General features: G+C 45.6%; 1 protein-coding gene across 2 annotated transcripts; it reads right to left on the bottom strand.

The window, feature by feature from the left end:
• Window positions 1-2,089: 2,089 nt before the first annotated feature.
• On the bottom strand, window positions 2,090-10,292 carry LOC122751812 (carcinoembryonic antigen-related cell adhesion molecule 18-like). Of its 2 annotated transcripts, XM_043998975.1 has the most exons (6): window positions 10,017-10,292; window positions 8,676-9,023; window positions 7,653-7,931; window positions 4,626-4,901; window positions 3,413-3,542; window positions 2,090-2,169 (listed from the first exon to the last, which is right to left on the bottom strand). In XM_043998975.1, the coding sequence occupies exons 1-6, from the start codon at window positions 10,078-10,080 to the stop codon at window positions 2,166-2,168; spliced, it is 1,101 nt and encodes a 366-aa protein (XP_043854910.1). In that variant the 5' UTR covers window positions 10,081-10,292; the 3' UTR covers window positions 2,090-2,165. The 2 variants fall into 2 exon arrangements, with proteins under 2 accessions (XP_043854910.1, XP_043854911.1); XM_043998976.1 differs by lacking the exon at window positions 3,413-3,542.
• Between the last annotated feature and the right edge of the window lie 6,418 nt (window positions 10,293-16,710).

Raw genomic sequence — 16,710 nt, forward strand, 5'->3', positions numbered from 1 at the left:
AAGTACCTGTTTTTCTGGAATTCCCTTGCTTTCCCCATAATCCAGTGCTTGTTAGCAATTTGGTCTCTAGTTCCTCTACCTCTTCAAAACCCAGCCTGTACTTCTACTAATTCTTGGCTCAGATATTGCTGAAGCCTAGTTTGCAGAAAATTAAAAAACCCCAAATATTTTATTTTCTTCCAATTACCTGTCAAAACAATTTTAAACATTCATTTAAAATTTTCTTTGAGTTCCAAATTCTCTCCCTCCCTTACTGAGAAGGCAAGCAATTTGATGTAGGTATTACATGTGCAGTCATACAAAACATTTCCATGTTAGTCATGTTGTGAAAGAAAACATGGACCAAAAAACCCCAAGAAAAATAAAGTGAAAAATGGTATGCTTCAATCTGCATTCAGACTCCATCAGTTCTTTCTCTGGAGATGGATATTATTTTTCATCATAATCCCTTCAGAATTATCTTGGATCATCATATTGCTGATAATTAGCTTGCAGAATCTTAAGCATAACCTTGCTGGCATGTGAAATGAGCACAATTGCTTGGTAATTTGAACATTCTTTGGCATTACCATTACCCTTCTTTAGGATTGGCACGTAAACCAATCTTTTCCAATCTAGTGGCCACTGCTGAGTTTTCGAAATTTGCTGGCATATTGAGTGTAGCACTTTAACAGTATCATCTTTTAGGATTTTAAATAGCTCATCTAGAATTCTATCACCTCCACAAGCCTTACTGTTAGCGATGCTTCCCAAGACCCACTGATTTCATTCTCTAGGATGCCTGGTTCTAGATCAGTAACCATACCGTCATGGTTATCAGTGATGTTAAGATCTTTCTTGTATAGCTCATCTGGACTCTTGCTACCTCTTCTTAGATTTTTTTTTTTGGCGGGGCAATGGGGGTTAAGTGACTTGTCCAAGGTCACACAGCTAGTAAGTGTCAAGTGACTGAGGCCGGATTTGAACTCAGGTCCTCCTGAATCCAAGGCTGGTGCTTTATCAACTGCGCCACCTAGCCACCCTGCTACCTCTTCTTAATCTCTTCTACTTCTGTTAAGTCATTGCCATTTTTTGTCTTTATCATGCCCATTTTTGCATGAAACTTTCCCTTGATATCTCCAATTTTCTTGAAGAGATCTCTTGTCTTTCCAATTCTATTGTTTCCTTCTATTTCTTTGGATTGCTCATTCAAGAAAACCTTTTAAAAATATTTGCTTATTATCCTCTGGAATTCTACATTCAATGTGTTTAATGAATATTTACTTTCTATTTCTTCCACTTCAGGACAGATGACATGCCTTTTAGAGAAAGTGTGTGGTTCAGGAGAAGACATTAAGACACTTGGGTTCAAGGCTCATCTCTGCTATTAGCTCTCTGGCTGACTGTGGCTAAGTTGCAGGTGAACGGCCTTCTCATCTGCCAAGCAGGGGAGGGGGCTAAATGTCTTAAGTGATGGCCAAAGTTTCCTCTCAGACTAACGTTCTATATTCTGGGCTCTAAGGCTCCTTTGCACTCTGATGTTCTGTGTTCTATGCTTTCATGTCCTTTCCTCCTCTAATTAGATTATTACATACATCTGAGCCTTGATACTTATGCTGTATGGTCTGTGTTCTAAGTTTCTTCTCAGTTTCATCAATCTGTGTTTTAAAGTAACTTGCTTCTCTGACATTCTATGCTTATTGTTCTAAGGTCCCTTCCAGTCCAGATATTCTGTGTTCTAAGGTTATGGACATTTTGTTTCATGTTCTATTTTATAAGATCCTTTCAACCAGTATTCTGCATTCAAAGATCCCTCATAGTTCTGACATTTTACGTTCTAAAGCCCCTCCCACTTTTGATGTTTTCTGTTCTAAGTTCCCTCCCAGCTCTAACATTCCCTGTTCTAGGATCCTTCCCAGCTCTGACATCCCCTGTTCTAAGGCCCCTCCCAGCTCTGACATTCCCTGTTCTAAGGCCCCTCCCAGCTCTGACATTCCCTGTTCTAAGATCCCTCCCAGCTCTGACATTCCCTGTTCTAAGGCCCCTCTTAGCTTTAGCAATCTGTGAATCTATCCCTTCAGCTCCCCAGAAAAACTGATCACGATCAACATTTTTTGTGTTTATTGAGGCTGTGATGCTGTCTCTCATCACCCCACAGCTTCCTAGGCTTCTTTCCTTGACTTCAGTCACCTGTGGAGGAAGAACCTGAGGTTAGTATCTACCCTAGGGGGAGGGAGTTCCTTGGGGAAACAGACCCAGAGTGGATGCCGTTGCCATGCCCGATGGTGGGATGCACGCCTGTCCCTCCCACACCTTTGCCACTGAACCTCCCTGTCCTTGTCAAGGGCTCCACTGTGCAGTCTGTGTTCCTCTCATGCCCTGGGCATAGGCTGCCCTGAGGCCTTGATGCCCACCTTCCTCTACTTTGCCACTTGGAATCCCTAGCTTGCTTCAGGATTTGGCTTCCACAGGGGGCCTTTCTTGGTCAGCCCCAGCCCTCACCCACTAGTGTCTCCTCCCACCCCCATTACCTTGTATTGACCTTGCAAACATTTTACAATCTAATAAATGAGTTTGTGTTGTTTCTCCTGATGGGACAGAAGCTCCCTGGGGTCAGACTGTCTGGTTTTAATCTGGATCCTTGGTGCCCAGCATGGGCCTAGTGTCTGCTGTTGTAGGTTGATTGACTTTTGTTTTTGTTTTCGTTTTTGCAGGGCAATTGGGGTTAAGTGACTTGCCCAGGGTCACACAGGTATTGTGTTAAGTGTCTGAGGTCGGATTTGAACTCAGGTCCTCCTGAATCCAGGGCCGGTGCTTTATCCACTTTGCCACCTAGCTGCCCCCAGGTTGATTGACTTGTGATAGGAATTGATTGAATTGAATTAAATTTCAGGCCCAGGGAATGATGAGAAATGAGGAGGGCAGGACAGATAAGAAGGGGTGGGCAGGCCAACATATAACTAGACTGGAGCATAGGGTACAAGGCAGGCAAAGTGTGACACCCAGCTGGGAAGGCTGGGCTGTGGTAAATGAGTGTTGGCAGTGAGGAGTGACCTTTGTAGGGTGGCAGGGGATGGCATGAGACGACTGTGGCCCGTGCACTTGGGAGAAAAGCCTGGTGTTGGGCAGTGGATTTCCAGGAGAATGCACCTTCAGTTCCATTGCCTTCCCCCATCCGTTCCCCCCTTCAGGATCACCTTCCCCCATCCATTCCCCCCTTCAGGATCACCTTCCCCCATCCATTCCCCCCTTCAGGATCACCTTCCCCCATCCATTCCCCCCTTCAGGATCACCTTCCCCCATCCATTCCCCCCTTCATGATTGCCTTCCCCCATCCGTTTCCCCCTTGAGGATCACCTTCCCCCATGATTGCCTTCCCCCATCCCTCCCTTCTTATGCTGCTGTCTTTCACCAGCCCAGCATGATACGGTACCGTCTGGACACCAGGTAGAAGATGAAGCCCCCAATGAGGTTTAACAGGCCCAGACCGATGCCAATACTGAGGAAGATGACAGTTCCTTTGTAGATGGTGTAGAAAGGCCTTTTGCTGAGAGAGGGGGGCTCTATACACCAAGAGGGGAAGGGGGGAGTCAGGTGCAGTCTTCTGGGAAGCCTTTCCTGCCACTCCATCCTAGGGCAGACCAGGATGGACTTGAGACTCTTTCAGTGTGGATGCTACATAATCATGTCCTTGGAGTGGGAGGCGGTTTTCTGTGTGGGAGGGCCCTGGGACCCCATCTGAACTGCTGCGGCCCCCCCCCCCACTTCCAGAGAGCCTGCTCTAGCCAGCTGAGGCTCTGTCTAGAGTGGGAGGGGGATCTCCTGCTCTACTCATAATTTCTCTGTGTGCCTGCTGTGTCCCTCCTGAGGATGGGAGCCAGGGGCAGTGGGGGAAGGGCTGACTGGGCTTTTGGCTGTGCATCTCCATTGACGTGGAATGCAAAGAGATGTTTAATAAATGCTTGTGGAGTTGGCCATGGAGGAGGGGCCGAGGAATAAACATCATGGAACTTCAGAGCTGAGAGGAGGAGAGACTCATAACAGGGAATGTCAGAGCTGGAGGAGTCTTAGAACAGGGGATATGACAGCTGCGAGGCACCTTAGAACAGGGAATGTCATACCCCAGGGATGACAGGAATGTCTTCACATCAGGTGAGTCCCCCTCTCTTGGGTTCCACTGGGACTATCTAATTTATGATCTTTCATTTTGTTCTCCCCCCCTCAGATTTCCTCTTCTATTCTGTGGGATTATTATTATTATTATTATTTTTGCAAGGCAATGAGGGTTAAGTGACTTGGCCAGGGTCACACAGCTAGCAAGTGTCAAGTGTCTGAGACTGGATTTGAACTCAGGTCCTCTTGAATCCAGGGCTGGTGCTTTATCCACTGCACCACCTAGCTGCCCCCCACCCCCCTTTTTTATTCTGTGGGATTCTTGTGTCCTTTCTCACTTTTTTTTTTCCTCTCTCTAGCTCATTTGCATTCAGCGGATGAAGGGGCAGGACCCTTCTTCTCCAGCTGACTGAGGGAAATGCTGTCTGTCTTTTCAGTGAATTCATTACAAGGTCCAGTTGCTGGGATCTTTCCCCTCATACCTCTTCCATCCCCATGGCAACAGAAGGATGACACTTTCCAGGAAAACCTACCATGAACTTGAAGGGTGACCGTTGAATAGAGAACCACTTGGGTTGTGGGATTCTCGGCAATGCACCTGTAGGTGCCTACATCTCCCCAGGACATGGTCCTGATGCTGAAGGTGCTGTTGGTGACATCCAGGGCAGTGTCATTGAGAAGCCATCGATACAGGCATGGGGGCTGTGCTGTTGTCTGGCAGTACACAGTTACATCGGAGCCCAGCTTGGCATTGATGGTGCCCAGGTAGAAAAAAGGGATGGAACTCATGTCTATGGAATCTGGCCCGTCTGTGATGATGGAAAGGAAGGTTGCAGGTCACTGACCCCTACCCCCACCCCTATCCTTTAAGGTCCAGACCAACTTGTTCCTCCTGTGTTCGTTCATTCATTCATTCACTAATTCATTCATATACTCATTCATTCATTCACTCATGCATTCATGAATTCATTTATGCACTCATGCATTCAAATGCATTCATGGACTTTCATTCATTCATTCTTTCAAATATTCATCCATGCACTCATTCATTCATTCATTCACTCAAGCATTCATTCATTTTACAGACTATTCTTCATTCTGCTGCAGCTTCTCTAACCCCTAAACTTTTTTGTTTGTTTGTTTGTTTTTGTTTTTTTTTTTTGGTGGGGCAATGAGGGTTAAGTGACTTGCTCAGGGTCACACAGCTAGTAAGTGTCAAGTGTGTGAGGCCAGATTTGAACTCAGGTCCTCCTGAATCCAGGGCCGGTGCTTTATCCTTGCTCCACTTAAATGCCCTTCTAACCCCTAAACTTTATCAAATACCTCCTCTATGAACACCCTGCTGGCACCAAGTCTACAAAGGGAAGAATGCAGCCATCCCTGTCCTCCAGCCACTCATGTGGGTGCATCCAGTATGTGCACAGATCAACAAATGACAGGAATATGGCTTTGGCTTGGATCTGCCATTTCCTTGGCACAGGCAGCTTCTAGTGAGGAAACTCCTGGCCCCTGCTCTGCATCTTCAGAATTTTACAGCACTGCCCTAAGACACCGGGAGGGTAAGGACATGTCCAGGGTCACACTTAGGGGTTGGGGGCAGGCCTTGTACCCAATTCTCCTCGATTCCAAGGCTGATCCTCTTTTTCTTGGACCATGATACGGAGCAAAGGCAAAATATGCAAAACATATGGAATATTAAGGCAGATACAAAGTAGTTTCTTGGGGAGGGTGTGTGAGGGCCCAGTGAAGGACTTTTGCAGGAAGTGGACCCTGAACCGAGGCTTGGGACTCCCAGAGGTCTCTGAGATGTGGAGGGAGTGCACTGGGGCATGGGGTAGAGATAGATTGTGTAGAGCATGGAGGTGGCTCGGAGAAAATTATGCAAATTTTTCAGGGAAGTAGGACATGCAGTTGGGATGAGGTCAGTCTGGAAAAGAGAACTGGAGCTAGAATATGAAGGGTTTGAAAGAGGGAGCCATTGAACCTTCTTGAGCATGGGAGTGATATGGGTAGATCTGTGCTTGACACTTGGCACTTAGCCCAGAGCCAGCATACAGTAGGTGGTTAATGAATGAAACCTCAATTTGATAGCCATATAATAGGAGATCCTTGAAAGTGGTCCACTGTGAGAATTTATGAGGGGGGGAGCTGGGGTAGTAGTCAGGCACAGGGAGAGAAGGGAGAGTGGACAAAACTTGGCAGCGTATAGTCTCTGCTGGCCCCGGGGGTCAAGAACACCTTCATGTCCTGGCCGGGGGGTCCTGGAACCCTGGGCCTCTCAGGGTTCCAGGCAACTCTCTAGGTACTGATTCTCTTTTTTTTCTTTTTTTTTTGGTGAGGTAATTGGGGTTAAGTGACTTGCCCAGGGTCACACAGCTAATACATGTTAAGTGTCTGAGGCTGGATTTGAATTCAGGTCCTCCTGAATCCAGGGCCAGTGCTCTATCCACTGCACCACCTAGTTGCCCCTAGGTACTGATTCTCAAAGGTTTTGGTTTTAGGATTTTTCCTTTAAAATCCTTTTGTTAAATCTATGGATACGGTGCAGTCAATAGAGCTCTGGCTTGGGTGTCAGGAAGATACCAGTCCAAATCCTACCTCAGATACTTTCTTGCAGAGTGACCCTGGGCAAGTCACTTAACCTCTGTCTGCCTCAGTTTCCTCAACTGTAAAATGGGAATAATAATAGTGCCTACCTCCCAGGGTTACTTTGGATTTTTTTGGCCAGAATCACTTGCCAAAGTGTCTGAGGCCGGATTTGAGCTCAGGTCCTCCTAAATCCATGGCTGGTGCTTTATCTACTGTGCCACCTAGCTGTCCCTATTGATTGCTATTCTAAGGCTTCTCCCTGGCCTCACATTCCCTCTGCTAAAGTCTCTATCTCACCTCTGACCTTCCCTGTTCTAAGGCCCCTCCCTGCTCTGACATTCCCTGCTCTATAAGGCCTCTCCCTCCTCTGACATTCCCTGTTCTAAGGTCCCTCCCACTTCTTCTTTTTTTTTAGTGAGGCAATTGGGGTTAAGTGATTTGCCTGATTTGAACTCAGGTACTCCTGATTCCAGGGCCCATGCTCTATCCACTTCGCCATCTAGCTGCCCCCCTCCCACTTCTGACATTCCTTGTTCTAAGGCCCCTCCCACCTCTGACTTTTCCTGTTCTAAGGCCCTTCCCAGTTCTGACATTCCTTGTTCTAAGGCCCCTCCCAGTTCTGACATTCCCTATTCTAAGGGCCCTCCCAGCCCTGACATTCCCTGTTCTAAGGGCCCTCCCAGCCCTGACATTCCCTGTTCTAAGGGCTCTCCCAGCCCTGACATTCCCTGTTCTAAGGGCCCTCCCAGCCCTGACATTCCCTGTTCTAAGGGCCCTCCCAGCCCTGACATTCCCTGTTCTAAGGGCCCTCCCAGCCCTGACATTCCCTGTTCTAAGGGCTCTCCCAGCTCTGACAGTCTGAGTATGTGATCCATCCTGTAACTCTCTCAGTGACTCAACCTGTGCATCACATCTCCCCCATTGCTGAGGAGTTGGGTGTCTGGGAGAGGACAGGCACCGGAATTACTCACAGTATATTTGCAGATTCTGAAGGGCGCTCCTTTGTGAGTTGGCCGGGTTCGACACTTGGCAGTAGTAGGGCCCGTGGTGGAAGCGGCTGACCCAGCCGCTGAGGGTCCTGTTGTCTGAGGACAGAGACCACTGATAGTCTTCAGACACAGGGACATAGCTGTAGTACCACTGGATCTGGAAGTCGCCAGTGTTGTTGGGATGACATGTGAAGTTCACAATGTCCACGTACTCTACTACGGCAGCCTGGCTTACCGTGATGTCGGGCTGGAACAGCTTCTCTGGGGGAACAGGGCAGAGGGAGATGAAGAGATGGGGGCCAGGCCCAATGCTGGGATCCTCCCTCCCCCCAGATCTCAGGAAGGCAAGGGGAGGGGACTCAAAGCCAGACCACATGACCATTCATTCATGAGGAAACTAAACAAAAGACAAAAACACCAGGGTCCCTGCCCTCCCGTGCTTTACGCTCTCCTAGGGAATCTAACACTCAAACTGCTGAGGAAACGGAAGATAATTTCAGAAGGGAAGCCCCCCCCCCACTCCCCTTCTAGTCCAAGCCTCTCTGCCTAAGCACAGAGGGGGCTTCTCCCTGTCCCATGTGGCAGCTCTTCAGCTGCTTCCACCATAAACAACTCCAGGGCGTTCCACTTCGCCTCATAACTTCCTCTCTTATAGAGATCTTTGGGGTGGGACCTGGAGGTGGGAAAGGGAAGTGACCCTTCCTATTTGGCCCCCACTGACACCAGAGATCATTTGTTCCCAGGAAGCTTCTGACTTCTCCTCCTCAACCATAATCCTGGAGTGAAGCCCACAAAAGGTCCAGGGCTAGAGTCTTCAAACAACTTCCTAGCCATTTAATTATGATATAAACTTCTTAGAGAGGTAGTGAGCTCTCCATTCCTGGAGGTATCCAGAGGCTGCACAACCCTTTTCAGGCATGGGATATCAGAAGCATGAGATAGGCTCTAACTCTTGGATGTTGTGATTGTCCCTTGCTAGGGAGACAGAGGAGGAACCCAACTTACCCCAGACTTGGATCCATCCAGTGGCCTCCTGGGATCCCTCAGGGCTGGCTACCACTACCGTGTAGTTCCCAGTGTCACTGAACTCTACTTCTGTGATCCTCAGGAAGCCTCTGTCAGTCACATTCTCCCGGCCGGTGTTTTCAGGGCCAGGAATCCAGCTTAGGAGGGAGGAGATGTATGAAACAAGCATTTTTCCTTCGATGGATTCATTTCCCCGGTACCATGTATAGTTGACATCACCGGTGGGGGCTCCATGGATCCGCCAACTGAGTGTATCACCCTGCACCTTGTTCAGGTACTCAGGGACCAGAATCAGTTCAGAAGTTGTCATAGAGGCAAGCAGGTAGGCTAGGAGAGAAGGGATGGGAGATACTGGTCAGTAGCTTTCAGCCCTCTGGCCCAGATGGACTGGCCAAGAGACTCTGTGGAGCAGCTATTTTTCTTTTCTTTTCTTTTTTAAAAAAATTTTCTTTTCTTTTCTTTTTTTTTGCAGGGCAATGAGGGTAAAGTGACTTGCCCAGGGTCACACAGCTAGTAAGTGTCAAGTGTCTGAGACCGGATTTGAACTCAGGTCCTCTTGAATCCAGGGCTGGTGCTTTACCATTGCACCATCTAGCTGCCCCTGCAGCTATTTTTCTGTGTTTGTAAATGTGTGTTGGGATGTGTTTGTATGTTGCCCTGGTGTAGTCAGTGGAAAGACCCTGAGCCTGGGGTGACCTTGTTGTGTGTCCTTGGGCTCCCATCCTTCTTCTGACCTCATCTGACAAACCAAGAAGTTGGACTGGACAGATGTCAGCTACGTTCCTTTCCATTTCTGACACGGCTTATGTTATATATCCTATGTTCTAAGGTTCCTTCCAGTTCTATTTCTGTGTTCTAGGATTAATTCAAGCTCTGCAATTCTCTTTATGAATGCTTAAAAATTATTTTTCTATTTACAAGGGGGTCTGAGCCACAGTGTGGGGAAGCAGGTGAAGAGCCAGTTCAGAAGGAGGAAGCAAGGGTTCAGGTGTCTCCTGTGACACACATCCTGGCTATGAGACCTGGGAAAGGTCACTTCAGCATTTTAGTGTCCTGGGAAACTTTGTGAGATCTCAGACAGAGGAAGAGTTGTTAGTCTATACCGGCAGGGACAGTTTCCTCACTGGGTGTAGCCAACCTCAAGAAATCACAGGTGTGAGGCCAAGGAAATGAATGTCCCTGTGTTTTCATCCCCAGGCTAGATGTGGTCAGCTTTGGAAGATCTCCAAGTTATGGGTTCCTCTTGCCCAAGGCCGGGCACTAACACGAATACTTTCCCCTGTTCCTCCCACATTCCCCAACTCCATCTGATCCTCTCACCTGTGAGCAGGAATCTCTTGCAGTAGCTGCCTGCCCTGAGGAGAGGTTCGGAGGGAGGCTTCATGTGTGAGTGCTCCCGGATGAAGGCAGTCCTCCCTCTCCTGAGAAGATGCAGCCTGACTGTCCCTGGTCCCAAGTTTTACCCTGCCCTGTCCTCACCCAACCTCATCTCCCTCCTGGCTCTGGCTTTCTCTGTGTCTCTCTTTATCTTTCTTCTCTTTTCTCTCTCTCTCTCTCTCTTTCTCTCTGTCTCTGTCAACTTGTTTCTCTCTCTCTTTTTCCTCTCTCTCTGTCCTGCCCCCCCCTCCCCACCCTAAATGCTATTTGGTCTTTTGTATCATGTGAGCAGACAAGGACTTTGACCCAGGCAGGGAGAGGCAGGAGCCTTCTACTGATAGCAAGAACACTCATCTCTCTAGTGCACTAACATTTCCAAATCACTTTCCCCAGAACACCCTCAGAAATGGTGGAAATATCATCCCCATTTCATAGATGAGGAAACTGAGGCTCACTTGATCTTGTGTTTTAGAAATGAACTTCACAAGGACGAGCAGTTTGTCTAAGAGAGATCTGGTGGTGGTTGTTTTTAGTGGGCTGCAAACTCACTATGAGACGGCCTGGTGATGTGGGCTGCTAGAACAGCTAATGGGCTGTATCAGGATGGCCCTAGCTTCCAGAAATAGGAAGATATAGTCCTCCCGCATCAGACCTCATCTGGAGTACTGTGTTCAGTTCTGGACACCACAGTTTAAGAAGGACACAGATGAGCTGGAAAGAACCCAGAGAAGGGAGAAGAGGACGAGGGTCATTAGTTCTTGTTGTACAAGGGTCGGTGAATGAATCGGGCATGTTTAGCCTGGAAAGGAAAAGACTCTGGATGGGAAGGTGTGATCCCTGCCTTGAAGTATTTGAAAGTTTATATGGAAGGGATTGGATTTGTTCTTATAGCTGGGTGGCTCAGTGGGTAGAATAGTGGACTTGGAGTGAGGAACAGCTGCCTCAGACATCTGTGTGACCCTGGGCAAGTCATGTAACCTCTGTCTGCCTCAATTTCTTCATCCCTCCTAAAGTGGGGATAATAATAACATTGACCTCCCAGGGTTGTTGTGAGGATCAAATGAGATGATCATTCTTTTTTTTTTTCCTTTTTTTTTTTTTTAGTGAGGCAATTGGGGTTAAGTGACTTGCCCAGGGTCACACAGCTAGTAAGTGTTAAGTGTCTGAGGCCGGATTTGAACCCAGGTACTCCTGACTCCAGGGCCGGTGCTCTATCCATTGCGCCACCTAGCTGCCCCGAGATGATCATTCTTACTACAGTTCCCAGAACACAATAAGTGCTATGTAAATGTTGGCTACTTAAAAATTTATTTGTTATATTTGACCCTGGGGGCTGAACAGGAGCAGGGGATAGAAGTAAAAAATGGGCTGATGTAGGCTTGAAGTCTGGAAGAGCTTCCTAAGGGTTTGAGCTGTCCTAAAGTGGCACAGGCTGCCCCTGCACATGGTGGGGTCTTCCTCCCTGAGGCTCTGATTGCTGAGGCTGGACCACTGGTCAGGCATGGAAGAGTGGGAATTCTCTCATGTATGACTCAGTCAATCAACATTTACCATGTTGCTAGGTCCTGCACTAAGCCAAGGAAACAAAGAAAGGCTCACTCTAGAGGGCTCCTGAAGTGATTTTCAACTGTCAAATTCTATGATTCTGTTTTTATGGAGGAAGGGAGAACGCCTTCGGAATTGGAGAAGGGCAAATATTGTCCACATTTTCAAAGAAGTGAGAAAACAGCCCATAAGCAACAGGTCAGAGAGCTTGACTGCAGCTCCTTGCAAAACTCTAGACCATCTTACTTTGACATCAATTTTTTAACAAAACTTTGTGTTCCAAATTCTCATACTTCCTCTCTTCCTCCCCCAACCCCAAGAACTCAAGCAATTCAATATAAGTTACACATAAGCAGTCATGCAAAACATTTCCACATTAGCCAGGTTGTGAAGGAAAACAGATGAAAACAAAACTTCAGATAAAGGAACTAACAAACAAATTATGCTTCAATCTGTATTCTTTCTGTAGATGGGCTGCATTTTTCATAAGACCTTCAGAGTTGTCTTGGACCATTGCATTGCTGAAAATAACCAAGTCATTCACAGCAGATCATCTTACAGTATTGCTGTTATTTTGTATACAGTACATTTCATGTTGCATCAGCTCATGTAGGTCTTTCTGGGTTTTTCTGATAGCATCCTGATCATCATTTTTTAAAAATAGTAAACTACATTTATATAGTACTTTAAAGAGAGATTTCTTTACAATAAATCCATGAGGTTTATTCTTGCAACAACAGTAATAGATAACATTTATATACCTGACAAAGAATTTTCTTCACAATAGCCTAGCAAAGTAAGTACCATAGGTTTTATCATCATCAATTCATCTCATCATCATCAATCAATCCTCATCATTAATCTTTATCAGTCAATTCTCATCTTCATCCAATCATCAATCAATCAATCATCATTATCATCTTACATTACTCTTACCTCTGTTTCAAAAAAATTTTTCACAGTTACTATTGTTAACTATTTCTAGACCATCTTACTAAAGGGATAGTATGTGAACTTTTAGAAAGGGAAGCAGCAAGTAGCAAGAGCCAGTGTGGCCTTATCACAAACAGGTCATGGCACATTGACTTTATTTTGTTTTCTCATATTCATACTTAAATGGTAGGGGTAGCTAGGTGGCACAGTGGATAGAGCACTGGCCCTGGAGTCAGGAGGATGAGTTCAAATATCACCTCAGACACTTACAAGCTGTGTGATCCTAGGCAAGTCACTTAACCACAATTGCCTTAAACATCCAGAGCCATCTCCAGTTGCCCTGATGTATATCTTGCCTTGATGTATATCTGGACCCAGATGCCTCTGGAGGAGAGAGTGAGGCTGGTGAGCTTGCACAGCTTTCCCTCACTTAAATCCAATTCAGTGCAAGTCATGACATACATGACCCAGATGTCTTGGTCCTCTTCAAGAAAGAAGGACAAACAGCAAAACAACTTAAATTTTGTATTTGGGGTATGTTGCAGATAGAATTCATTTAAATTTTAGCAAAGAATTTGAAAAAACCACTTGTCCTTTTCTCACTGAAAGCATGGGGAAATGTGGACTACATTGCATCTGATCATCTGCTAGATATAGAAAACATTTCCTTCAGTAAGTCAGCTAACATTGAAGTACCTTCTATGTGTCAGGCATTATGTTGTTTCTCTCTCTGTCTCTGTCTGTCTCTCTGTCTCTCTGTCTGTCTGTCTCTGTCTCTGTCTCTTTCTTTCTCTTTTCTATCACTATCTTTCTCCCTCCTTCCCTCCCTCCCTCCCTCCTTTCCTTCCACAAGCATTTATTTCCCCCCACCATTTATTTAGAATTTAATTTTTTCCCAAATTACATGTAAAACAAACTTTAACATCAAATTTAAAACTTTGTGTTCCAAATTCTCTTCCTCCCCCTCCCCTTAAGAACTCTACCAATTCAATATAAGTTATAAGTGTGTGTTTATATGTGTGTGTATGTGTGTGTGTGTGTGTATGTGTACATGAGTCGGGTTGTGAAACAGACAAAATATCCAGACAAAAAAGCTTTAGAAAAGGGAACTAAAAAACTCATGCTTCAATCTGTATTCAGACACCACCAGTTCTTTCACTGGAGATGGATTGCATTTTTCATAAGTCCTTCAGAGTTGTCTTGGATCACTGTATTGCTGAAAATAACTAAGTCATTCACAGGAGATCATCTTACAATATTGCTGTTATTTTGTATACAGTATATTTCACTTTGCATCAGCTCATGTAAGTCTTTCCAGGTTTTTCTGATAGCATCCTGCTTGTCATTTTAAATAGCATAATAGTGTTCCATCATAATCTCATTTCACAATTTGTTCAGCCATTTCCCAATTGATGTGCATCTCCTCAATTTAGATCTTTCTGGAGGGTGGGTCAGAGAATGGAAAGCTTGGATGCAGGAAGACTAATTAGGAGGTTATTGCAATAGTCCAAGTGAGATGTGATGAGGGCCCAACCCAGGAAGACTATGGTGTGAGTATAGCGAAGGGAACAGAAGTTGGGGAAGAGAAATTGAGAAGAGTTGACCACTGGAGTAGGTTAAATCCCTGTAATAAAAATGACAATACCATCTGTGAGGAAATGGGGAATGGTCTCCTCTCAATAAGATTATAATAGTCACCACTCAAATGACACTCCTCTGGACCTGTTTGAAGAAAAAGGTCTCCTTTCCCCCCAGCAAACAAGATCATATGGTTCAAGGAGTCCTGAGCTGGTCTCAATTAAGTCCGCTCATGGGCTGTGTCCATATAAGGGAAGATTGAAGAAATACCCCTGTGTCACCTCCCCCATTGGCTAAGAACCCAAAGAATAATTATGGAAATTAGGGTTAGGAATACTGCATTCTGGTGAGCTAGTTTTTGCATGTAGATTGGAACCCTTGAGTAATCAGAACAATGATGAAAAAGGGGAGGGTTCATTCACATTAGGGACTAGGGTTTAAAATGGGGCCTGCGAGCCCCCATTCTTTGTACCCACCAGCTGCACATTGGGTTGCCCATTCTTGTGAGAATGACAATAAATGAGCCTTTGACACATCACTGCCGCTGAGTTCCAGAGAATTATTGAGCAGGAGTCATTTTCCTCACACCATCTAAATTAATTTACTTATTCAATGCTACACCAAACAAGCATCTATTGGATTCTTTTACAGGTCTAAAAAAATAACATTCATTTGGAGGAACAAAAGGTCAATAATCTCAAGGGAGTTCAAATACGACCTCTGACACTTAACACTCACTAGCTGTGTGACCCTGGGCAAATCACTTAACCCTCAATACCCTGAAAAAAAAGTCAGGTAGATGCTTGGGCCACAGAGACAAAATCAAAACAAGTCATGGTCCTTAATGAGTTTTAATTTTATTGGAGAAAAACAACATATACACAGATGAGTAAATGCAAACTATATACAAAATTATTTGGGAGGATGCTAATAATTGGGGGCAATCAGGGAGGGCTTTCATAGGAGATGATTTTTGAGTCTTGAGAGAAGCCAGGGGATTCCAAGAGGCAGAGATAAAAAGGGATAGTGTGGCTAAATTGCCTGAGCAAAATCATGGAGGTAGGAAATGGAGATGGGGAAAGGTAGTCGGGAGCCAGAATAATGGATTTTGAATGACCAATAGAAGAAACTGTTGTTTACTTTAGAATATGGAGCTACTGAAGCTTTTTGAGCAGAGAAGTAACATGCTCAGACCCACAGAGGCAGCTTGTCATTTCTTATAGATCAATAATATTCCATCACCATCATATACCATAGCTTGTTTAGCCTTTCCTCAATTAATGGGCATTCCTTTGATTTCTGATTACCTGTGTGATCTATGCAGAGGGAAGAATTTATGACCAAACAAGGGATAGAGGCCATCCACAGAAGACAAAATGGACAACGTTGATTACATAAAATTAAATAGGGTTTTTGCACAAACAAAACCAATGCAGCTAAAATTAAAAGGGAACAAGTAATCAGGAAGAAAAACCTTTGTGTCTAGTTCACTGATGTCTGACTGAGTGAATGAATATCTTCCTCTTGCCCTGGTGGCTCTAATATACACAGAAATTTGGAAAAGAGGTTTGGCTAGGTGGGTGGGTGGGTGAGTTCTCCTCTTGAGTCAGCAAAGCTAAAGAGGTCCAAGTTGGACTGGCCATCTTCATGGCTGAGCTCCAAGGACCAGATCTCCATTGCAGTTTGCCCATAACTCTGTCTCCAGGGAAGGTTGTGGGATCTGTGGAAATGGGGTAATGAAAAGGAGGGGAGGAAAGGTGGTGTGTGTCTCAGTCTCTGAGGTCTTTGTCCTTCTTCTAGGGGGCTTTCTTAGGGCCAGTCTCTTCATAAATGTCCACTGAAGTTAAGGTCAATTTCTGGGGAATGGAAGGGATGGAATTAAGACTATGTTGAAGCTCTGAGAGGGTAGGTGGAAGGTACCTTATCTACCATCTAACCCAAGGATTCTTAACTTGGGGCCCATGATCCTCCAGAGATAGATTTCAGGGAGTCCCTGAACTTGCATGGGGAAAACATGACAACCTCTAATTGAAATTCAGCCTTTTCTTCAGTCATTTAAAAACACAACTGGGAGAAGGGGTCCACAGGCTTCTCCAGCCCTTGGTCATCCCCCATTCCACACTTCCAGAATTTTCCATTCAATTCAATTCAGAATTTGCTAAGAGTGTGCACCTTAAGATGGAAGCATTCATTTCCAATTTAATCCAGTAATTAACCTGACAAGCCTCAATTCTGATCCTTCTCTCTTTTCCTCCCCTCCTCTTCTTCCTTATCAGTGAACAGCTACCAGGTCCCATTTGACATCTGGCTCCTCACCTGACTCTCATTAGCACCTGTCTGGGTTCTTGTGAGTATTTCCTTTCAGGTTTTCCACCCCCTCCGATCCCTACCATGCCTTGTGCATCAGATCCTGGCCCCCCTCTGCTCCAATATTTTCAATAGCTCCAGGTTTCCTGAGTGAGAATTCTTTAGTGGCATTCAAGGCTCTCTACAATCTGACTCCCACTGATCTTCCCAGATTTGTCTCTCGTGACTGTTTTTTTAGTAGGTACTTATAAAATACCTCCTGTGTACCAGGCAC

This window comes from Dromiciops gliroides, chromosome 3 (genome assembly GCF_019393635.1).
Source record: "Dromiciops gliroides isolate mDroGli1 chromosome 3, mDroGli1.pri, whole genome shotgun sequence".
Taxonomy (NCBI): Eukaryota; Metazoa; Chordata; class Mammalia; order Microbiotheria; family Microbiotheriidae; genus Dromiciops; species Dromiciops gliroides.